Source organism: Diceros bicornis, chromosome 11, assembly GCF_020826845.1.
Source record: "Diceros bicornis minor isolate mBicDic1 chromosome 11, mDicBic1.mat.cur, whole genome shotgun sequence".
Classification (NCBI taxonomy): Eukaryota; Metazoa; Chordata; class Mammalia; order Perissodactyla; family Rhinocerotidae; genus Diceros; species Diceros bicornis.
Window position 1 is genome coordinate 38,196,407 of NC_080750.1, and position 26,447 is coordinate 38,222,853.

At 35.1% G+C, this 26,447-nt stretch overlaps 1 protein-coding gene across 1 annotated transcript in view; it reads right to left on the bottom strand.

Moving 5' to 3' along the window:
• The window catches only part of IQCM (IQ motif containing M), a 334,584-nt gene that overhangs the window by 225,850 nt on the left and 82,287 nt on the right, over positions 1-26,447 (bottom strand). Inside the window, exons 6-7 of the mRNA XM_058549817.1 lie at positions 17,961-18,076; positions 10,324-10,332 (exon numbers count right to left, since the gene is read on the bottom strand). Coding sequence (XP_058405800.1) covers positions 10,324-10,332; positions 17,961-18,076 — 125 coding nt within the window. The remainder of the gene's footprint in view (positions 1-10,323; positions 10,333-17,960; positions 18,077-26,447) is intronic.

Here is a 26,447-nt window from a genome sequence, read left to right on the forward strand (position 1 = left end):
ACCTCCCTTTGTGTCTCTTTCTTCCTACCTAACATAATTAGAAACTGAGGTTTTTTTGGTCCCCTTTTTGCAAAGTCAACAGCAGTCCTTTTTTTTTAGGGGTCTCTTTTTTTCCCTACGTCTTAGTTTTCTGCATACTTATCTATTCAAATCTCAAGTCCACTCTGCTTTGATGTTTCAACTCCACTCTCTTTCAAAATCTTTTTTTCCTCTTTCCATAGCTGCCACCTGCTTCTTTCAACTTCTTCAAGTTCCTAGTCTCTCCATGACAATGCATTTGGAATAAGACATTCTAAATACTTGGCTGAAGATGTAAGTCATTTATTAAACCCTTGTGTCAAAATTTTCAAAAGTTTTTAACAACCTGTGTGGATTTATTCCAAACCACTTTTCACGCTCCTTTCCCCCATCTATTTTCTCAAATCCCACAATTTAACTGCTACCACGCTTAATTCTAATAATTTGCACAATATTATTACATCTTAAGCTTCTTTTTAGAAGCAGCTGTCTAATCCATCAATTCTCCTCTTCTTTCCAATCTCATCTGGAATTTTTTTTTTCCTTTTGACAATGCTGCTCATTTCTCTCAGAGTCCAATGATTAAATTCTTGCATTGATTAAACATAGATGAAATATGGAAGAAAATCTTTCATTTTGCATCTTAATGCTAGACATCTTTCTATATTACTACTACTACTGTGAAATTCTGGAATATGTTTGCTATAAAAAGGTAACCTATAATTGGCATATTACACCCCCAATCTATAATTGACATATTACCTCCAAATATGGTTAAAAGTTATTTTCTAAGTAGCAAGGCATTTTTATAGTTTTAAACAGCTTTGTGACCCTACCAGAAGCATATATAAACACACCATTAAAGGTAAAATGAATGGTTTGTTTAAAAATAGGTAACTGTGAAGACAAAATCATTAATGGCATATACACATAAAATTACAAATTACACATTAAAACATGTGATATAAACTGAAAAGCTTTTTCTGCCAAGCTTAATATTAACACTTGTGTTTCCCCAGCAGAAGTCAGTCATATCACCAGCACCTTCTGTGAAATAGAGTGAGCTGCACTCCTTATACTGCAACTGCTTCTTGTACAAGAAATGGTGTAAACAGAAAAATGTCAATAACTTGCACACATGCAGAACCAGAAGGCACCAAACACATCATACTGTGATCTTTCACAAGTCAGTATCTTTGCATTATTGAATTTTAGAGCTGCCAAGAACACACACAAACCACAGGAAGGTTTTAAGCCATAGAACCACCCCCAGGAACTCGTGATAGGCCTAGGAAAACTATAGTTTCCCCAAATCTTCCCATGGAGCCAGAGAAGCCTCCATTTTGGAAGGTGTTCTTAAGTGTAGTACTTTCTTTACATTTCTTAAGAGAAGTGGAGGGATCCCAAAGGTAATGCTGGTCACTCTGAAATGGCCATAGCCTCAAAAAGCCATTCAACTTTCGGATTAGGGGAAACTGAAGAGGATGACCCAACAAAACATAGGTTGTTCATTTACCAGTCACTAGACAAAGTTTCTTTAACCTCCAAGGGAGATCAAAGCTATAGGAATTTACTAGTTTATATGTAAGAATTTAAACGTAGCATAAGAGGTGATACAAAGATTGAAGAGAAGGAAGGAACTGGATAGTGTAGGGGAAGAGAGAGAATCCCCCTCTGCTCTTTCCCTTAAGGTTCTTATGGCTGGCCAAATAATCAACAAAAACAGGTTAGCAGGAGAAAATAATACCAAGTTTAATAACATGTATACATGGGAGAAAGCAGGGACACTGCGTTTCTCAACACAATAGCAGAAATTCTCGTCTTAAATACCATCTTCAGCTAAAGACAAAGGAGGATGTTGGGGGTGGGGGTGTCAGTTACAGGAGATTACCACTAAAGCACAGTAAACAAGAGTAAGGTTATTATGCAGATTCAAGGCCTCAACTTCCACATTGATAAGTCTCTAGAAATGAGGTCATCCCCCATCTTCCCAATACAGAGAGGGATATACCTTTACAAATGGAGATTTCCCTTATAAATGTAAATGTTTGTCTGGCAACTCCTCACAGGGCCATCCAGAGAATGTGGCCAGAGAGACAGAACTTCCGATAAGATGGGCTTGTTGGTGCCTTTTCTATTGTAACATCTATTTTACATTATATTACAGCCATCAGATAGAAAATCTGTTCCAGGAAGGAGTTACTACATCAAATTCTTTAGGCAGTTAGTGGGGGAGGTCAAATGTCTGTCAGAGAAAACAATCAAGGTAAAGAGATATATTTCAGGGCGGCCAAATCTTGATCTCCCACAATAGAGAAATTTACATCCCACTATAAGTCCCTCTGAGGGTTGAAACCTATTTGTAAATGATATAATAGGGCTTCTGTTTTCAGGACTATGTTCATAGCAACAAATCACAGCACAATACTACAATAAATTCTAAAAATAGAACATACATTTAATGCATAGCTGAGCTGTTGGGAAAGTATAATGGAATTCCCTTCTGCTCAAAAACCACAAGAAATGTTGAGTTTACTATTGTACGAGTTCTGAAGTCTTCTTTGCCTTGGGGATTGCATGGCAATTCCTGATGAGCTGGAGCCTGGGTTTTAATGAGCTATATGCCCTGCAGTTGGGAGACATACACTGAAACCCAGAGCATGAAGGAATGTCAGAGTTGAGAACATCCCTCACAAAACCTAGGTACTGGGAGGGCAATACCCTTAGAGTATAAATAGGATTTAAAAATTTCCCTGAAGAGAGAAGGAGAAAAAGATACCATGATACTACATGTCTGTGATGACCTTGGCTCTGGGTAGCAAGTGAAAAAATTTCCCCCCCTAGGAATTTTGATGACAACACCTCATTCATGTGGATTTGGGGGCTCAATTCATACTACCTGCAATGCCCCACATCCCCCACCGCAAAAGAAAGGCCAAACATTTAGAATAAAGTGGTCCCAGTTTGGTAGTGCTCTAAAGCACCCAGTAAAAGCAAATATCAATCATTTTTAGAAGAATGCAGTTTAAACTCAAGCTTCAAAGAATTCTCACAATAAAATACCATGAAAAACTAGCTCACAATCAGAAAAGTCATTAAACATGAAAAACAAGCAATCGGGGAATCAGAAGAAATAACAAACTATGTATTGAGAACCTCAAAGACTGCAATACTATAATTAAGATGTACAGAATATAAAACAAGAATGAGCTTCCATATCTATATGCTTAGAGAAATACATTAAAGGAACCAAAAATTATCAAAATTGACCAAGTTGATTTGGAAAATTACAACTAGACATTCTAAAAATGAAAAATATAACTACTGAAACTGGGAACTCAATGAATAGCTCAAAGAAGAATAGACTCAAAAGAAAAGAATAGACACACAAATAAAAAAGAACCAATAATCTAAAAGACAAATCAGGAGGAAAAAAAAAGACCCAGGATGCAGCAATGAGAGACAAAGAGATGGCAAATATGAAAAAGGGGGAAAAAAGACAAAGAATGACAATTGAATGGAAGACTCAACATATGTCTGAGTAGAGTTTCATAGAGTTTTAACTAGAGTTTATAAACAAAGAATGGAAGAGAGACAGTATTTGAAGAGATAATGGCAGAGATTTTTTTTCAGAATGCTGAAAGACACTGCTTTTCATATTTAGGGAGCCCAACAAAAATCAAGCAGAATAAATAAAAATAAAAACCACACTTACACATCTCATAATAAAACAGCAGAACAACAATGAAAAGAAGTCCTTCGAAGCAGACAGATAGAGACAGATTACTTACAAAGGAAAGACAACTGGTCAAACATCTCATTTTTCCAAACATTTGATTTTTTCAGCAGCAACATTGGCAGTGAAAAAAAAAGGGGAATGATTCCTTCAAAATGCTGAGAAGGTATGGTTGAGAAGGAGGAAAATGAAATACAATGTAAGTTGAAGTTTTTTGCCAAAGGACCCTTACTAAGGTACTTCTAAAGGATATAATTCAGGTTTCCTTTTGAGAAGGAAAATCATCCTATAGGTCTGTGATGCTAGATGGAATGGAAGGTAAAAAAAAGAAAAAATTGGTAAGCATGTAGGTCAACCTAAACAAACAATGAAGTATAAAACAAAATGTGTGTCTAATTTATGAGATTAAAAAAATGAGAACTAAACACTAGTAGTTAAGGCAATCTAAGATGTCTGTATGAGGTGGGAAGAGGGTAAAGATACTTTAAGTTAAATGTGTATATTAAAATCTATAGGTTTGGCACTTATGAAAAGTAAAAACAAGAATATAAATGCCAAAGTAGTGCAAGGAAAACTAGCACAATGCCAAACTAGTACAACGCCAAACTAGTACTAGAAAAATGGAACATGAGGGGAAAATATGTCAATCAATTTCCAAAAAAGACAACAAAGGAGGGGAAAAAAAACGACAACATGAAAAGAACAAATAGAGAGCACAAAACAAAAGGAGTAGAAATGCATCTAAACAAATTTTAAAAAATACAATTGTATGATGTTCACAAAGAAGAAATAATGGTGGCCCAGAAACGTGTGAAAAAAAAATCTCAGCATTATTGGTAATTAGGAAAATGCAAATTAAAACCACAAAGAAATATCATTTCACAACCACCAAATTGGCAAAGGTTAAAATTTTGACATAGTTAAGTGCTGTCAAGTATGTGAAGCAATGGGGATGCTCATACTGCCACTGGGAGTGGAGAAGTGTTTGCTATTGCCTGGTGAAACTGAACATATGCCCACTGGCCAGCAGAGCCATTCTACTCCAGGCTCTACTCTACTCCCTTATGCCTGTGGCTAGAAGCCATCAATTATTCATGTCATCAACAATCAGTTCCTGAGCTCCCAACGCCCAGGCCCTGCCCACCTGCCTGCAGGGCTGAAGGGATCAATATTCTGGCGGCCTCTGTATAACCCATTCTTGATGCAACAGGGTGCAGGTTCATACTGACGCTGGGAATTCTTGCCCTAGAGATACTCTTCGGGAGACATGTAAAAGAATGTAGCAGAACTGTTCATAATAGGATATAAATTTTAAAAAAAGCAAGTATCTCTCAGCAATAGAAAGAGTAATTAAATTGTAGTGTAGTCATTCAATGGGATGTCGCACATTGACGAAAATGAATGAACCACGGGGGCACACATAGACATTTGTGAAGATTGATGGATCTCAAAAAGATATTGTTGAGCAAAAAGAGAGAGAAGACATTATGATTCCATATACATAAAGTTAAAAATAAGCAAAAGTAAACAAAATACTAATTAGGAATACGTGTATATGTGCTAAAACTATAAAGAAAGCAAGGGAATAATTTACATAAAATTAAGGAGATTGGTTTCCTCAGGATATGAAGGGAAGGAAAAAACACAGAGTTGTATTCCTTAGGTCTTATATTCGTTTTAGTATTACTTTTTAATATATATATAGAGATAGATACGTATATGTATAACACACTGTTTTATACAACTGACATAAAAAACAATAGAAATTTAAAAAATAATATGGTAGAAAAATTCTTTAAGCCTAAGATGAGCATCTCTCCCCTAAAGAAAGAGAAGAAGGAAAAGATCGTGGGAATCTATGGGTTTCCCAGGTACATCACAACTTCCTAGGAGGTTGCATGGCTCCAAATCTCTCCTGTGGTTTATGTATGCACTTGGAAACTCTAAACTTCAAGAATGGCAAGAGATGGAACAGCTGCTGCCAGGTAAGAGTCGTCTTATTCTGAAATTTTAAACTGTATTAATCTGTGACTGATAAATAAATACGTGTCCGATTTCTTTTATCAGCTAGAATTAAAAAGACAAATTGAGGAAATGAATTTCTATTTTACAATTTGGGGGCATGTTAATATGCTTGTGTTCATATTGATGTTGAAGTTGATGCTTAAATATATATACAAGGTGCTTATTTGATTTTTAATACATTTCTCCCTTAGGATTTAAGGTAACCTCCCAGGTAGTTAATTACTAAACAATTCAGTTAAAAACTGGACAACATTTTAAAACGTTGAATTCAATCTTTTCCATTTGTGTATTTGCTTGGGATTTATTTGATTGTGAAACCATTCTAAATGGTAAGTTTGGTTATTATCATGAGATTTACATACTGTGTGGTAGGTCTGGGACTGCATCACAGAACTGATAGATTGTTATAGCTAATAATTAGAACCTACTATGTTCTTTATGTACATTTTCTTCAATCTTCACCAAGACTGCAAAACAGATATTTTAATTCCTACTTTTTCTGAGGAAATTGAGAAGTCTAATATATTTATCTTGATTATACAAGTAGGAGGTGGCTGGGATTCAAACTCAATATATTGCTCTATTCAGAAGGTAAAATTGGGGAAACAGGTGGTAAGTTTTTAATTTATGAAAACAGTCAGACTACAGAGAACAAAGAGAGTAATGGAATTTACTTTATACTTTTAATTGATTGAAACTGTCGGGGGAAGAGGGAGAATCTCCCTCTGCCCTTTCCCTTAAGGTTCTTCTGGCTGGCCAAATAATTAACAAGACAGGTTAGCAGGAGAAAATAATACCAAGTTTAATAACATGTATACATGGGAGAAACTCAGAAATGAGCAACTCGTCCCTCTGTCTAAGCTGCTTGCTTAAGTATTGCAGCTAAAGGCGAGGAGCGTGTTGGGGGCGGGTAGTGGCCTGGGACTTCAGAGGGCAGGAGGACAATTCTTTTCGGGGTCATCTATAGATAATGTGGTCAGGGAGAGACAGAGTTTTTTGATAAAAGAGGCTTGGTGCCTTTGCTGTTGTAACCTCTATCCTACATTATCTTTATAGCCATCGTGATAGAAGATCTGTTCCAGGAAGGAGCCACCATGTCAAATTCTTTAGGCAGTTAGTGGGGGAGGTCAAATGTCCCTCAGAGAAAACAGGGTGGCCAAATCTTGATCTCCCACAGCACTCAGCAGTTTTACTTGATTTCCACTTTTATTTCACTTAGAAAGGAGCCAGTGATTTTGTAGGGAATCAGTGGGACTTAATCATAATGGGATTTAGAACTGCCAGTCAAATGCATCAGGGTCAAAGGCTGCCCAGCCCCCTAACTACAACTTGATTATCACTACTTGTTTGGAGGACTTTTCTGGGGTATTATGTAAAACAGTGATTCTCAAACTTTAATGTGCTTATAAATCACTAAGATCTGATTCTCAGAGATTCGGGATATATTTGAATGAATATATTGGCTTACTGAAATTGTCCAGATTTGGTTAAAAGCTCTATTCTCAAAATATCTGACATATTTTCCCAGGCCAATTTTGACATTCACTGTAGTTTTATTTTATGATTTGAGAATGTGTTTCTGATGTCTTTGATTGGTTATAATCTTACTCCTCATCTTTCACAAGAAAATGCATTCCTATCCCACCACATGACTCTAAATTCAACAAAGAATATCTGCACTTCAGGTATTTGTCAGAAAGAAAAAAAATTACCTCGTAAACATTGTCACTACTTATCAAAAGCTCACTTAAAAGCCAAAATATGATGGGGAATTACCTAAAACAGTGTTTCTCCAACATTAATATGCTTATAAGTCACTACTGATCTTGCTCAAATACAGATTCAGATTCAATAGATCTGGAGTGGGACCTGAGGTTCCACATTTCTAACAAGTTCTCAGATAATAACAATGCTATTGATCCATGGAGTGGCAAGGGCCTAAAGGATATCCCCCCACTCCTCAAGATATCTTAAAATCTATCTCTGATTTCAACTAAATCAGCAGAGAACTGAATATTAGGACCATATTGTTTCCACATCACCTCATCAGAATAACCCACACCCCCAATCCTCCCACCCCTGCAAAAGCGCTTTCCCCAAATTTTGCTTTGGTCTAATGATTAAAATAGGGTCAATATATAGTGTGGGAGATCAAGATTTGGCCACCCTGAAATCTGTCTCTTTACCTTGGTTGTTTTCTCTGAGGACATTTGACCTCCCCCACTAACTGCCTAAAGAATTTGACATAGTAACTCCTTCTTGGAACAGATCTTCTATCTGATGGCTGTAATATAATGTAAAATAGACGTTACAATAGAAAAGGCACCAACAAGCCCATCTTATGTCTCTCTGGCCACATTCTCTGGATGACCCTGCAAGGAGTTGCCAGACAGACATTTACATTTATAAGGGAAATCTCCATTTGTAAACGTATCTCCCTCTCTGTTTTGGGAAGAGGGGGGATGGCCTCATTTCTAGAGACTTATCAATGTGGAAGTTGAGGCCTTAAATCTGCATAATAACCTTACTCTTGTTTACTGTGCTTTAGTGGTAATCTCCTGTAACTGACTCCCCCCACCCCCAACATCCTCCTTGGTCATTGGCTGAACATGGTATTTAAGACGAGAATTTCTGCTATTGTGTTGAGAAACGCAGTGTCCCTGCTTTCTCCCATGTATACATGTTATTAAACTTGGTATTATTTTCTCCTGCTAACCTGTCTTGTTAATTATTTGGCCAGCCATAAGAACCCTAAGGAAAAGGGCAGAGGGAGATTCTCCCTCTCTCCCGACAATAGCATATTACTGCATTTTCTGAAAGTATATTTTTGAGTACATTATATGCTACATTTATTTCACAATACCCTCTTCACAATCAACTGCTTGGTACACTTTTCTGGTTTGATATTATTTTATGGAAATACTCTGAATCAAGTGACTAATCATCATATCTTCTTTTTTCATTCGTTGTTAAAACATCCACAGCTAAATTTGTGGCTTTCTTATTACTAACATATAATATACCAAATTATAAATTTTGTATACTTACCTAAATCTTAACTTTATTTTTTCTATTCTCTTTTCCATAAACCCTGATGTCTTTACTTGTATAATACTTCATGTTCTATATATTTTTATAAGCTATCATAAATTTTTAATGAAACAATTTTAATGAATGCTTTAACAATTTAATAAAGGTATTAATAACAGCTATAATTCATTAAGCTCTTACTACAATCCAGTCACACTATGCTAAGCCATTTTCATATATGATTGTCTACTTTTACTTGGTTATTGGTTTGTTTTTTCTTTGTGTACTTTTGTTTTTGAGGTAGAAGCAGTGAAAAATCTATATAAAAACCCAAAACCAATACTCCTTTGGAGGACAATTTAACAATACATATAAAAAGACAAAGCAAAAGAGGAGGAGGGCATACCAACAATTCCACTGCAAGGAATTTATCCTAAGGAAATTAAGAATATGCACAAAAATTTGACTACAAATATAGTGCACTAGATTCCATTAAAGCATTGTTGAATTGCCAAAATAACCAAAAATGAGTTATGTCCATAAATGGAATATTGCTGCCATTGATTTAATGGTAAAGGAAATATATTAATGAATATGAAAATGTGTTCAGAATGTATTTTGAAAGAAAAAATAAGGATATAAAGCATTGTTGTTATAAGTATGGTTGATTTTCTCCTTATTTTTGGAGAGTTTTCTTCAAAATATATGTATTGCAAGTATAATTTATAAAAATCATTTTAACACATGTTAGTAGGCAAATAAGGCCATCAAGCTTTATGGGATGGTCATAAAGATGTGGTAACAGGTATAGGAAGACCAGAGTAAGAAGAATACAAGGACCTAAAATAATTTGAGGTTAAAAGTTGTCCTATGTGTTTGGTTCAAGGATAAAACTGGAATCAGACTAGGAATCAAATCACTGAAGACAGCATCCTGAAACAGCCTTTTGTCACTGACAGGATCTCCATCGTCAGATAATAATTTCCTGACGCCACAACTGAATGGGAGTGTGTAGCCTCCCAATTACTACCAACCAGGTCTCACCAACTGTGACCTAGTCTTCATTACCAGGATGTCCTAAGACTCAAAGCTTTGAGTTTGTGCCCCTGGGATGCATTTGGTCCTTTCCAGTTAGCCAATAAAACATGACTTGCCTGCAGTCTAAAAGGGGGTCTTCAAATGAGAGTGTTGGTGGAAGTTAGAAAAAAGAAAAAGAGAAATCAACAAAGAATTGCCTGACAAAACGAGAATGGTTATGATTCCAGAGAAGAGCAATGGGGAAAAAAGCCCATTTCAGAAGAAAGAATTAAGGATTGGACAACTCTTTTTGGTCAATAGAGAAAAAATAATAATCACAGCAAGATTTCTGCAACATCCTTAAATCACTTTTTTTTTTCTTTTTCCTCTTTTTAACAATACTATCATGGCTGTGTTTTTCACTGCTTTGAGACCTTGGGTGTACTTGTGTTCCTTTTAGAAGAAGTGTCAAACAGCTTGTTATTCATTTATTCAGCAAATGTTTTCTTAACCTCAAATACTTTATGAGAGGTACCATTCTAGGCACTGGGGCTGCATCGGTGATCTAAAACATCCTCAGCCTTGTGGAGCCTACATTTTAGTAAAGAAGGCCAAGAATAAATCAATAAAGAGGCACATAATGTACTGTCAGATTGGAATACACTGTGTGATGAAAAATGAAAGCAGTGATGCTCTTTTAGGTGGGGTTGAGGGAAGGACTCTCACAAGAGGCAGCATCTATCAGCAATACATTATCATGTCCATCTGATTGGGGATATTATTGGGAATGATATAAATATGGACATTCTGAAATTAATTCCAGGATATCTTGCACCAAGAATCAAGAACAATGAATGTACGATTGCAATATTTTCCTTATGCAACTAGTAATATGTGTGTGTGTGTGTGTGTGCATGTATGTGTCTGTCTTTATCTCCTTATCTTCCCCATCCACCTTCATCTACTACTATTACTACTACTATCACTATTACCACTACCACTACTATGACTACTACTATTACTATTGTTACCATTACTATTACCACTACTATTACCACTACTATTACTATTACTATTACTACTACAGGTCTACGATTCCTTATCTGAGACTCAGAAATCCAAAAAGCTTTGAAAACCAACAATTTTTTCATAACACATATGGAGGAAAACTTAACTCACCTGACCTTTGGTGACAAAACCTGACCTGAACCAACCAACAAAAGGCCTCTATGCCCCATTTAATGAGAATATTCATATGCTTTACTGCAAAATAGTAACACATTTTGATTATAGGTTTCATTACAGATTCACTTATCTTCTTAATTTTCTGAATTCCTAAGTATATCTGACCCCAAGAGTTTTGAATAAAGGATTATGGATCTGTACAACTACTACTAGCCACAACTATGACTACTGCTGCTGCATGTACTACAAAACTCTGTCTTTGAGTAGCTCTGTATTTGTTATTCCAAATCATTTTAACATCTCATTAGCCTAAAGGTATGTAACTGAAGGCAAAACTTTGCACATAATCCATCTATTGTTTAATGAATACATTTGACTTTTTAACATTTTTTTCTAATCATTTAGAAAAGCAAATTACAGCAAATCTAAGTTAATGCAATATTAACAGCCATGGCAATATTCAAAGCCTGTGGCCATAACCCTGGATACCAGCACTTTGTATGTCTATTGGCACTTTCTATATCTACTTATTTTTACTACTGAAGTTTTCATTCATATTCAATATCCATGTCTGGTGCATTTTGTTTGATGAAAACAAGCTAATTAGTGCTGAACCTTCCCTAGTTCATAAATTTATTCCTAAGAACATTAAAAGGAAGTCAAGTGAGACATGTTCAGTAACAGATGTTTGCCTTTTTTGGCTGCCTTTTTACAGTTTGTTCTCTTTCATTACTTTTTAAGAAATTTAGTTAATGTTCCCATTACTAGAGAACAAGCAGCATACCCCACTTCCCCGAGGGAGGGCCCGTGGGACTTCCCCAGGGCAGGCACAGTCTGTTCATTCCCATAACCTAATATCTGAATGCTTTCTGCATTCCACTTTCATTCTTGTGGCCAGGTTTGGATAACAATCATTTGGTAGCAATGTAGCTTATCTCAAAAAGAATGCATATGTTGACTGGAGACTATTGAACTAGAACTACTGTGGGCACTATTACCATGTAGACAGGCCTAGTGCCCCTCACATATCTTCCCTACTTGAGGCTATCTCAGTATAAAGGGTCAATATGATTGAGAATTTGGTTGACTCTTTTGGCTTCTACAGTAAAGAAAGCTTGTGTAATGGCTTCCAGAAGCAAAAATCCAATAATCTTTTTTATAATAAAAGAAATGAGAAGATAAAGATTTTTCTCCATAAAATGAAATTGACCCAAAAATACAGATTTAAAATTATCCTATTCATTTACCTAACTCTCCACTTTTGAATGTTGTTTACTATGAGTGGACTGTGATGTGATTTAAATGGTGGTACATGGGCAAATCTAAGTAACATTACAATCCAAATCTTGCATTTGCCAAGAGTGCTTTCTTTTACAACTTCATGAGAATAGTTGAATATAAGTCTTGACCAAATTAGTGTGACTATATGTCTTGAACTATTTATTGCTAAAGGAATTTTGCATGGAGTACCTCCTTTATTTTTCCCGATAAGCATCTTAACTAGGGCAACAGAAAGAATTTTTATCTAGAAGGAAAGAGTCAATAAAATAAAACAAGTGATGGTTATAAAAACACACTTCAGGTCCAGATAATACTGCTGCAAAGCCACAAAACTATTGAAATGTGGACTTTTAACTGCAACTATGTAAATTTAAAATATATGTATATATCTACGTAATTCTATCACAAAGATTCAAAACTTTAATATTTCATAGGAAAAGAAATACGCATTTCAAAATTAAAATGTGAAGGTTGAAAATAATGTACATTAGGCATCACTACTCCTTGCAGTAAAACCAAAACAAATAAACAAAAAAGCAGATAAGAGTGCTGATGGAATGCTGTTCAAAATGTCAAAACAATCAGTCACTTAGCTGTTAACTCAGGGCCTAATTTAATCCCAAGCCTACTATAGGATTTTCAAAAAGTAATTTCATTTCTACCCAAAATGACAAAAAAAAAGTTTAGGAAATCATTTGAGTAAATGGAAATTTAAATTTAGTGGTTGTGATGATTTGCACTAATTCTTAGAAATATCAGAAAATCAAATCAGATGACCTTTTTTATCCAATGCAGCCCACCAGGGGAGAAAACCATGAGTAGGAAAATAACTACAATACCTCCTCAAATGTTTTGGAGGAGAGAAGGATAAGAGCAGAGAGAAGAAATTATGACGTGGGAGAAAGAAATGGGCAAAGATATTTTACATATTAAAAGTTGATTTATTATTTTTTATTACATCATCAAATCCTTCAAGTGAATAAGGCCCATAGTCTTCTGAAAGTACAATTTGATAAAGAATTACAAAAAGACATCTAAATTTCCAAGTCAAAAGAAGAGTATCTCTTTAGATTCTTACGATTCTCTTTTACCAAAATAGCTCAAGAAAATTCTCCAGAAAAAAGTGATACGGAATTTCATGCCAAAATCTAGTTAATCCGTTCTATGGTCAATATTATTAAGTTTATGTGAAGAAGAATGGTATATTTGAAATTTCTTGTTTTCATTTCTGAAAGATATGTTTCTACAAACCTAATGAATTTGTTTTTGTTTTTGTTTATGAGATAAAGCTATAAGAATGTTGAAAAATATGGCCGTTGACTCTTGTTTTCTCCTCTTTTGTGTAGGATGTGTTCCCTTAGGGAAGGGAGGCAAGGTAGTGGGGGTGGGGGGGAGCCAAATGCCCAATGGACAGACCCCACAGTTTGTTCTGTGAAACACGAAACTATTTATAATGCAGCCAACTATTAAACTGAATTCTATTTGCTTGTAATCCCTTATTTCCAAGTGTCAAGGTTAGGCAAATTCTTTTCATCCAGGGTTAAAAGGATAAAGGGATCAAATGTCTTCACGATGATGGGGTCTTGCTTATCTCTTCAGTTTCATTTCTTCCACTTGCCCTCTTGAATGCTGCTCTCTTGCCACGCTGAAGTTCCTTCAGCATCTGAAATGCACCCTGCTCTCTCACTTTGGGCAAACAGAACTGCCCTTTCCACTCTACTCCCCTAACCCCGAACCCCATCACCACCACAACACATATGCACACACGAATGCTTGGGCATTCCCTCTCTTGTCATCTCATCCTCATTCTAGGGCGTCACCAAATGGCAGAGGTCCTCTCAGAGGAAGCACTGCAACATAGGAAATTAACCATGCACTGAGGAGAGGTTTGCCTTACTGACAACTAATGAGTAAAAGATATTTCACTCTTTCCTGTGTTTCCAAATATTAGCTAGAAATTAACTACTTACACAAATTTCTGTCAACATTTGTTTTTATCCTAGCTATTTTTAAGAGCACTATTGATAGACATTAATTTTTGCATCTCAGAATTTTGATAAATACCAAGGTCATTTTCCACAACTACAGTCCTCCAGGTTGTAGGTTTCAAGATTACTTCATATAGTATCATAAAATTAACAAACCTTTTAAAGAAGAGTTATGAATGGAAATTGCAGAAAGAAAGTTGGAGATGGTGGTCTTTCCTATATTATTGCAATGTAATATTATGTTTTTATGTTACACAAGGGATTATATTCACAGATGCTCAGTTACCTAGATAAGTATTATCATTCAAGACAATTAAGGCTGTAAATATCTCAGTATTTCAGAGACCATAAAAAGTAGCGTTAGTAACTTTTTCTTTAGGGTGCAGTTTCTTTCACTTCATATAAAGAAGTTTTAGGGGCTCATATGCCATTGCTTATAATAATTGGAAATTCTAATACAGTCCTAATACAATAAGACTGCAGTTGCAGAAAAGAAACATTAAAACTAAAGACACATATTATTGAATTATTATTCAATTAGAACTAAAACATATAAAGATATAAAATACTTCAAAAAGAAAACAAAAACTTCAGGCTTAAAAGCAATAGTGTTCTTTTTAGCCTAAAGAAAGCATACCCACAGTGACTTCCTTATTTAGGGGAATTAAAATTTTGATAAGAGTAGCTGAGCTGCAGAGAGTGTTTTGAAAGCAGAATGTCTGATATTTTTCTCTCCTTCCACAAAATCAAAGACAGGGATTTCTGTGCCCTGTCTCTACTCCTCTTTTAACAATCCAGGCTTCTACATTCTCAGTTTTCCTAGTTACTTTTTGTCTCCTGGACTGATTGAACAAACTCACATCGAGATTACTTACCACTTCACACCCATTCGGATGGCTATTATCAAGAAAACAGAAAATATAACAAATGTCGATGAGGATGTGGAAAAATTGGAACACTCATGCATTGCTAGCGGGAATGTAAAATGGTGCAGCAACTGTGGAAAATGATATGGTGATTCCTGAAAATATTAAAAATATGAATACAATATCACCCAGCAATTCCACTTCTGGGTATATACCCCAAAGAAGTGAAAGGTAGGGACTCAATATTTGTACACCCATGTTCACAGTGGCATTATTCACAACATCCAAATGATGGAAGCAAGGCAACTGTCCATCAACAGATGAATGAATAAGCAAAATATGGTATACATACACAATAGAATATTATTCAGCCTTTTTTAAAAAGGAAGGAAATTCCAATACATGCTACAACATGGATGAACCTTGAAGACATTATGTTAGGTGAGATAAATCAGTCAAAAAGGACAAATCAAAATCATAGAGACAGAAAGTAGAATATTTGTTGCCAGGGGTGGTGAGGGAAGAACAGGGAATTAGTGTTTAATGGATACAGAGTTCAGTTTGGAAAGAAGAAAAAGTTCTGGAGATGGATGGTGGTGATGGTTCCATAGCAATGTGGGTGTACTTAATGCCACCAAACTGTACACTTAAAAATGGTTAAAATGGTAAATTTTATTCATATTTTACCACAACAAAAAAATGGGAAAAAAGATTACTTAGAACTTGGTGTTTGATCCTTTCTAGGATTGTTATTATTTTAAAGGATAAACAAAAGGGGAATCCTTAGTGAAAGAAGCCATTTAGACTTCTGATCATGAAAATTGAAAATGCAGTGAGCTTCAGGAAAGAAATTTGAAAGTTTGATTCTTACCCGCTCTGATCCATTCACCATCACCACCACCACATAGTTTGCAAAGATAAGACAAGCCTCTAACTGGACTCATGCAAAAGGCCTATTAATGCTCACCTAGTCTCCACTCCAGTCCACTCCAAACTTCCTAGACATGTGCACATACCCAAAGCACCATCTATTATGTCAAAGCCATGCTTAGTTGCCTTTTGCTCTCCTAATTTCCCGCTCAGCAATGATAAACACTCCCAGTCTTGCATTCGAAGCTCTCCACAATCAAATCTACCCTTGCCAATTGTATTCCCCAAAGAAATGTGTTTAAATGTACTTCTTCGCACAGCTAGGAGCAGTCTCTAAATTGTTAGTGTAAAACAGGGTAGAGCTGGATGGCTGAGAAACAGCAGTTCATTTTTCACCTTTACTTAAAGGTAATGAAAGCCTTCTATGGTATTACTTTCATTAAGGACATGTATGCATCAGAAATATATATCCCGTTAGCTGGAGACAACAGTCTATACCATAATTAATATGTTCTAAAAGTAGTGGATTACAAAGATTGTTAGAACTTCAGGTAACATAATGTGCATATAATTTCCTTTTCTAAATTTACATAATTTTCCTTAATAATATTCATATAATTTCCTTGTCTAAAACAGGGTTGCAATGATTTAGTTTTAGTAAATTTACTCACAAAGAGTTTAGCAACACAAGTTAAACATGACATAACTCAAAAGTTTCGGTTTACAGGAAAATAGAAAAACTCAACATTTGTTTTTTAAAATGACAGATAAACAACTATTCAATAAATAGGAAAAATAATTTTTAAATATGCTTCAGTTATCTAATGGTGTTATGAATTGAATTGTCTTCCCAAAATTCATATGTTAAAACTTTAACTCCTACTATTTGCAGATAAGGCCTTTAAAGAGATAATTAGTTTAAATGAGGTCATAAGGGTAGGGACCTAATTCAATATGACTAATGTCCTTATAAGAAAAGAGAGAGAGACCAGCGACACACACAAGGAAGGCCATGTGAGGACACAGCAAGAAGGAAGCTGTCTGCAAGCCAAGGAGAAAGAGGCCTCAGGAGAAACCAGCCCTGCTAACAAGTTGATCTTGGACTTCCAAACTCCAAGACTGTGAGAAATAAATTTCTGTTGTTTAAGCCACCCAGTTTGTGGTATTTTGTTAGGGCAGCCCAAGCATACTAATACAAATGGCAAGTCAAGAAGAAAAATAATTAGTAATATGAAAAGACAGAAAGGCTGAGACAGACACATTTACACACAGAACAGAACAGATAGATGTAAGAAACCCAGACATATATAGAGACACTGTGAGACACAATGTTATAAAATAGCATTTTGCAGTCTATTAAGAAGCTGTTGCTAAAGACGTCAGAATTACGTGAGTTTCTTCTACTATTTGCATAGAGACATTTTAGGACTTGCCCTGATGAATAGATGAACATAAAGTGAAGCCTTGAGTCCATTTTCAAGTCACAGATTCCCATGTCCCGGTTTAGAGAGCCCTCATTCAGGAAACCATCAATGTGTGGTTGTGAAATTGCTCTTAGATTTTTCAGTCCTCTAATTGTCATGCTTGTAACATATGCCTTCATTCTCCATCAGCCTCCATTACATTCTCATGACAGTGTAGGTACCATTAGAAAACAATTGCTCTCACATTTGGGGCAAACCATTGTGATGATCACTTTAGCTATTACTGCTCTTCAAATAAAAATTAATACACATATTTAGGAGTTAAGGTGATCATCAAGATTTACATAAAATATGATAACACTAAAACAATGCATCAGAAAAAAAGATGAATTTCAATGGAGAATCATTTTAGGAATGAGATAGGTTTATAGTAAAGTCTCACATGTTATATCAAAATCAACCCAATAATTTGCCAGAAAAATGGTAATTCAACTTGATGTCCAGTTTTACAAATACTTACAGTATAATAATCCCGAAACATTATAGATGATTCAGAGACAAGAGGCAAACCGGAGTCATGAGCCAAACAGGAAGGCTTTGTTGACACAATTTCTCTCAAATCATAGAATGTTTTGTCTGTTGGAATCAATGCAGGTTAAAACAATATTTATCCAGGAAAAGTACACCCTGATCATACTGCTTAATGTTACAAAGATAAAGTAAATCATCTTTATGGCACCACTATTCTGTATTAAAATTGCATCTTGTCATCTAATCAGAGAGAGATAAAGAAGTGATAGCATTGCATAGAGAGAGGCTTCAATTAATTGGCTCCCTCATACAGTAAAGCTCTCGTATTTTTATTGCATACAGTGTTCCCATCAGAAAACTAGTAAGTTCATTCTTTTGACTCCCTTCTCTTCAAGAACATTGACTTCTTTTTTCAAAGGAGGCGTAAAGCAAAATCATATTTGTGAATAGCACTTACAAAAATGAAAGGAAAACTCCTCTTCCTATCACATAAGTAGTTTAAAAGAAAATTCAGAATTATTATGAAGGCAAAAGTTTTGAAATTGCAAAGTAAATGAAATTATTAAAACTGTAAGAGCAAAAGGCTAGCCAGTGTAAACCCACATATTTCTTCTGACTCATGGCAGTTGTTATGTGAGATTTCTGCAGAAAACTTATATTTTAAGAATGAGGAGGAGATTTAAGATTTACTTGACTATTTGTTTCTCAGAAATATTGATAATTTAAAAAAGGGAAAAATTCAGTTCAATCCTGCCATCCAAATGAATCAAATTATTTTCACATTTCCAATTTTCTTTCTAATACTATTCATATACATATATTCTTTCCTGAAACTATAATTGAACAGAGTCATCCATGGACCAGTTAATTTCATATAAATTTAGAGAAAACTCAGAAGTAATAAATTCTCCCATTTCATTGCTTCAATTTACTTACAGGATTATAAGCTAAGTGTCCTTTAAGGAAGCAAAGTAGTAACATAAAATAATAAAAAATGTGATGTTATCTCAGATACATCCTAATCAATACACATACACACAACCTACTCCATTTTAATTTACATGTATTTCTTCTATTTCAGTCAACAAAAGTCTCTATCCTCTATCAAAAAGATAAAATCTCTAGAAGAGGCAACATAATAAGTCATATATTTCAATCACAAGTCAGAATGAATAAATGAAATTCTTTAATGGAAGCAAATGCCAATAACGGGGAGGTTATAGAGAACCTGAAAATATTAGTATCTGAGAAGAGGATAGCAAAGGAAAAGCCATATGCATTATACTTAAATTGGGGACTTTTTTTTAAAACCCAAGGGGATATAAAAGGATAGCATAAGAGTTATGAGAAATGTGTAAGCCCCACATTCTTAATGGACTTTTTTTGACTAATTTGAAGCATTCCTTGACTCACTAGCACTATCCCTGGCCCACTCGCTTCCCTTAATTAACTTCTGCAATAAGTGTTCTCACATATTTTAGATAATTGGGCTTCTCTTTCCAACCTCCTTTTTAAATTTATAAGCTCTTCCAGGGCAAGGACAATATCTTACTTGGAATTGCTCTGTGCTTCTGGTTCATTAGCAGTGTGATTAAGGTAGCTACGTAAACACTGGTGAACAAGAATTAGCCTCACGAGGTTAAATCTCACAGGCAAAAGGGAATCTTTCTGATCACTGAAGAGCCTAATCCAAAATGAAACTAAATGCCACGTAATTTATTTTTCCAAGAGAGTCCAGAACATTTCAAATATTCTATCTTGTTTATCCACAAAAGAGACTCATGTAGTTGAGAAGGCCATGCATTATTTTCTCCACTATATAGGTATCACACTAGAAAATATAGCTATAACTTTTCCACTTCAGGAAGCAGTAAAACCTCCACTAAAATCCTCAAAGTAATCATTCACACACTGATGTATGCTAATGACTCCTCCTCAGAAGCCAGGAGCAAGAAGGTGACATGCAACAAATTCCCATTTATTCCACAAAGTCAGTAGAAAGTTATAAGCTGATAGTTTGAAGAAGACCAAAGTCATATATCAAACTAAATCTCCACAAACTCTTCACAGAGCCAACAATCTTCACAGATAATGCCACAGAGAAATGAAGATTCTGAATTCTAGGGGGGTGTGTGCATGTGTGAGAGAAAGAAAGAGAGAGAGCAAGAGTAGGCTGTATATTGATAAGTGAAAAAATAAGAAATCTTATCAGTAATCCCAGTTTATCAGCCAGCAGGATAGAATAGAATACTCTGAGATTAAACAAATCTGGGGAAAATGCAATATCAAAATTTGGAAAGAATGGTCCCATCAGGCTAACAAGGAGTTGTTAGCTAAATAGCAACTAACTTAGAACATAAAAAATTTTGTTAAATAACTACCCATACTGATGTCTTCCCACCTTTGCATTTCCTCAATACTTATTTAGACTCTTTTTGAAAAGTATTATTATACCACTAGTTCATGTTATTTTCTTGTCTTCTGCATATCTTATTTCCCTATCTAGACTTAAAAGTCTTTCACTTGCTTTGTATTTCCCATAAAACTGAATATAATGCTGTGCCCCGAGCATACGTTCAATGTATGCTTGTGGACTGATTTGGCATTGATTGAAAAACCAATCAGCAAATCTGTTAAGAGTGAAGGGCCCCATACAATGCAACTGACATAAATATCTGAAGGAATGGAAAAGCCTTAAAAATAAGTTTTTAAACTTATTTAAAGTTTCTACTTATTTAAGTATTCTACTTATTTAAAGTAGAATTTTAAAAAATTCTACTATTTTCAGGACCAAATATGCTTCACTAGACCATCTTCCCTCATCTTCCAGCATCATCTTGATGTTTATAATGGTAATCGTTTTTAAATGCATTTCAGTTGGGGATGGCTTTTTATTTTATTTCCCATTTCTATTCAAATTTATGTAGTTAACAATGAGCCAATTATTTACACAAGTGAGAGATATTTCTAAAATCTAATAAGCATAGTTATTTTAGAAACTTAAATTACTCAGATGACTCACAGAAAACTGATAAGATGGTATACTACGGTGATAATGCCAGGAGAAGAGGAAAGAAAGAGGGTGAAAGGAAGGAAGGAAAAATTCCTAGCTAGTCAAAATATTCACCACTTCTGTAATCTTTGTAGTGACAAACATTTCCTCTATATCACAAATGGATAGATTTGTCCAAGTCACCTACATACCAGCGAAAGATCCACAGACAATAGAAGTTCAGACTTTTCAAATATACTATTTCAGTCAACCAAGAAACCAAATGTTTGTAAGAAATAGTCTATGCAACTGCCTCCAACAGAGCCAAAAAAGTCCAAATTAAAGTGTGATGTATCTTTCTGAGGACGTGATAGAGCCCAAGACACCACTGGGTTCAGTGGTCCTGTGTCCCCAGAGCCTCTTTTATGCTAAGCTTGTTCTGTTTCCCTTTTATCAATTCTCTTGTATCAATTAATTCTTTGAGTTAATTGCACATGCAGTTTTAATCTGTAGGTAATTACAAACAATTAATAGTTAGGAGACAGAATTAGCAGTTCTTAGTTTGATTATCTATATAATTAAAAGGGGTGGTAAACTAGAGTTGACAAATAGCATCTTAATCACTTGAATAATCAAACCCCAAAAGCTTGCTTGGGCAGCTGAATTCCATCTGTTATATTAGTTCAAATTTTAGAATCAATGATTGAAATGTCCATTTAAATCAATTCATATTGTTAATTTATAGTCAAAAATGAACAATACATATTCTAAAATTACTCAAACTATTTACCTTCTTTCATTCGTGTATAATGAGTTATTTCTAAAAAGATTCAATAGAAGTAAAGATTCAACAGACTTAGCTTATATATATCTACTGGTTGCCAAATCTTATGTTATAAAACGCCTAAAAAAGAAATAATTCCTTTTGTACTAGCTTTTTTTTTTTTTTTTTTGTGAGGAAGGTCAGCCCTGAGCTAACATCCATGCTAAGCCTCCACTTTCGTTGCTCAGGAAGACCGGCTCTGAGCTAACATCTATTGCCAATCCTCCTCCTTTTTTTTTTCCCCCAAAGCCCCAGTAGATAGTCGTATGTCATAGTTGCACATCCTTCTAGTTGCTGTATGTGGGGCGCCGCCTCAGCATGGCTGAGAAGCGGTGCATCGGTGCGCGCCTGGGATCCGAACCCCGGGCCGCCAGCAGCGGAGTGCGTGCACTTAACCGCTAAGCCACGGGCCCGGCCCTGTACTAGCTTTTATTCAACATTTTATTTAAGTGTGTGCTGACAGACAGCAAATAAGACACATCTTTAATCCTTTTTCTGGTTATCTGAGGGGACCAGCTGTTTGTGGATAAAGAGCAAATACTAAGAATGGTAAGCTTAAGGTGAGTTAGAAAAATATATGAGAACTTCATTCGGATTAGGATATAATATGATACAGAACAGTGGCATTACTGTTGCATGGTATCTTTCTGAATTGCCGAGTATTTGAACAAGTTTGGCAGATACTTCGTAACTAATAGTGAATAAAAAATGTTCAAAAAGAATCATGATTTCTGATTCAGTATGGCTTGTTACCTTCAGGTAAGAGGCAGCCCTTATTGCAGCCCCACTAAAATACTGTAACTATAAAGGAAAAGATAAAAATCTCAAAGTCACAAAAAATTAAGTCTGACCATTCACCAATTTGCAGATAAGAAAAAAATTTTCTTTAATTAATATGATGGAAGTGAATTGAGGAAAGCAATTAGTGACCTTTATATAAAAATAAAACCCTTAGTCCATCTTGAAGATATTAGAAAGAGGCTTCACACTTCCCAAGAAAAAAAATTAAAAAGAGCAAAAAACGTTACCCTACAATGCTTCAATGTGGGTGCTGCTTTTGAAGGACCACTTCTCTCTCCATACTTTCATCTATCACAATCCACTTGAACACTACAACTCCAAGAAAACAAATAGGAAAGGAAGTAAGCCTGACTGTAGCACCAGGATTTGATACAACACTATTGTAAGGCAAGAGCTCTGTGCAGAGGGTGGGACTGGCAGGTCTTGATAACAATGCATAATGGGGATTGTAATTTTCTCTCTATTTGTAATCACTCGCTTTGCATAGATCTATTTGTCCTTATTCAGGACTGAGTAAACATACTGGGGCCTACATTAATCATCGCAATAATTGTTGAGGAGCTTGATTGCTGAATATTTTACATACATTACCTGATCTAATCTGCACAATAACCCTATGAGATGGTTGCTGAGTTTATCCCCAGTTTAACAGAGGAGAAAATAAATTAATTTACTTGCCCAAGTTTAGACAGCTGGTAAGTGACTGCGTGAACCCAGGTCATTCTGAAATTGAAGCCCATGTGACTGTGACACAAGTGGAAAGGTCCCTATTGTAGACTGAAAAATGGCGCCAAGGATACTCACGTCTTAATCCCTGGAAGCTGTAAATCTTAGTTTACACGGCAAGAGGGATTTTGCAGATATGACTACAATAAGAACCCTTAGAGGGGTAGATTATCCTAGATTATCCCGGCAGGCTTTATGTGTACCCACAAGTGTCCTTACAAGAGGGAGATTTGACTACAGAAGAGGAGAAGGAAATGTGATGACAGAAGCAAGAAACTGGAGTGATCTGAGAAAGAGCTAATGAGCCAAGGAACGCAAGCAGCCTTCAGAAGCTAGAAAAGGCAAGGAACCAGATTCTTCCTTAGAGTCTCAAGAAGGAATCAGTTCTGCAGACAACTTGACTTTGCCCAGTGAAAATGATTTTGGATTTCTGTCCTCTAGAACTATAAGAGAATGAATTTGTGTGGTTTTAAGCTACCAAGTTTGCAGTACATTGTTAGAGCAGCCATGGGAGACTATGTAGTCTGCAATTCTAAAAATCTAGTAAAAGAGTTTAAGTCTGAAAATATTCTACTAGTTCCAGAAGAAGATTTTAGAAAAGTGTTGGCATTGTCATTATATTATAACATGCCAAGTCTTTAAAATAGAGGCCGAAAGCAATAAGGAGAAAACAAAGTAAGACGTTAAAAAATAATAATATTTGTAAGGTAAATAAAAATGTAAATGAGTGTTTTTAAAAAGGTAAGAAATACAATGAAACCAAGAACGTAACGGTAGAATTAAAATGTACTTCAGAGTTAGTAGGGGTGTAAGAGACAGCGCAGAATATCAAACGACTGGATTTGGCAAGCACTCCTAGAATGCAGAAGAAAAGTATCCAAAGATGAAAATTATGAGAGAGAAGATTATAGATTAAAGAGGACAAAAAATAAATACCCATCAAAGGAATCATACACAATACTGAAGACAAAACCAGAACAATCAGAAATGAAGAAAACATCCACTATTGAATAATAATTTCCTGAGCGGAAAAAAATATGTGAATCTTCTGAGTATTGGGGCTCATTGCATTTTAGGAAAAATTAATTAAAAGAGATTTGTATGCAAGTACATTCTGCAAAATTACAAGAATAAAGAAAAATTCATATACATTTAGAAAGAAAAAACATCTCAAAGGTGTAAAACAAGTTGTTCTCAAATTTCTTCTGTGAAACAGCAAAAGAACCAATAAATAATAGAACACCAACAATAGAATTTCCAGGAAAAAGAAAAGCTGTGAAACAGAAATTTTATAACCAAACTGTCTTCAATGTATAAAGGCCTGGAAAAAAATCATTCTTAAATATGCCAACATGCTGAAAATCTGCTCATATGTTGTTTAAATAAACAAACAAACAAGCAAACTCTTATCTGAAGACCAAAACATGAATCAAAATTACGGATAAAAGAATTTAGAAATCATAGTAGAAGAGTACCAGTAGTTCTTCCCACAACCAGTGTACTTAATTCTGGTAGGATCACATGTAGTCACACGGATTCTATAGTTCTGACTTAAATCTTGGTCCTGCCAGGGTTTACCTCAGTTTCTTTTCTGCTTATTCTACTTTCCCAGGAACAAAACAGTTTGTTTCCTAGGGTCTAACTTGAACTCACTCACAGTTCAAATGAAATGTATTTTCAAATGGAATCTTGTTCTTTGATTATCAAAAGCAACAACCAATAACCAATGTTCTGTCATGCATTCACAATGGCTAAACATTCAGAACATATACCCAGAGATCCAGTAAACAAAACAAGAATAACAAACATATATATATATATATATAATGGCTATATTCATTTCACAGAACTTAAATAATGGCTTTTCTCCTTTTTGCAAACTCAAATTGAATCACCTGAGTCATGACATCGCCCCTCATGCAACTTCTCTTTATATTATCGGAACAACCTCCAAGTATTCCCATGGCGCTCTGTGGTTTAACTAAGGGACAAAAAATAATCCTGGAAAATAGATTGTAGGAAATACACCAGAACTTGACAGTGAGTATCTCTGGGTGGTGGAATACTAAAGAATGGTTATTTTTTTGTGATAGTGTTCTGTATTTTCCAAATTTTCTGCAATTAATTATAACTACTTGCAATTTTAGAGAAAACATATTTAAAATAAGGCTATATAATTTTAGGTAAAAATAGGCAAAAATTATGTAAAAAATTATGAACAAAAGCAAAGTCTGGAGAAAGCATCACAGAACTTTAGAAAGTTCTGTGTTTAGAAAGTTTACGGAGGCATTAGATGGAGACTAAATTTTACTCCTTTTATTCTAACAAGAACATTTTGTACTTATAAAGGAGAAAAGACAACTCGTTTAAAGTTTTTTTAACAAACATACATACAAAAATAAATATCCCCTTTAAACTTTCCCTTAATGACCACATTTTTGTGACTTCATAGGTTTCTAGGGGGAAAAAGAGGTTCTGAGGAAAAAGTGGATATTGGGTGATAATTCAATGGGAGTGTTCTTAGAGTACCCCCTGGCAAAAGGAAGCAACAATTAACTAGTTTTTTGTTTGTCTTATAAAATTCTAAATTTTTTAAAAAAATTAATTCTTCCAGGTTTATTATGTATTGATGTTTGGACCATATGGATCTTACCTATTTTAGTCCGTGTTTTGGTGCTTGCACTCACATATGCTTAGTGAAAACGAAAATTTGAAAAGACTTCTGGGAAAGTAATTTGCCAGTAACAGAAGTCTTTTAAATATTCACATTTTTGATGTAATGTCAATTTCTAGGAATCTTTCCTAAGAAAATAACCTAAAATATGCCAAAAGAGTCATTAACAAAAATGTTTATTATCGAATTATTTATAATAATTGTGCAGAAAAGAATTAACATAGCAAATTTGAGACTGCTATTCCTAGAAAGACATGCTTACAAAGTTGGCCCTTGGCTGGCATCTGAAAACGTGGCAGGTAAACAGTTCCTTACACTGATCTAAAACTTTCTCTAAAAGGTAAGAGTACGTCACCATGCCTAGACTGTTTATGCAATCAATATGGTTTATGCTGAGCACCTACTTCCCTTCTGGAAATCTGGAATGCTGGGACATGCTAAGCAGAGGATGCCTATGCGA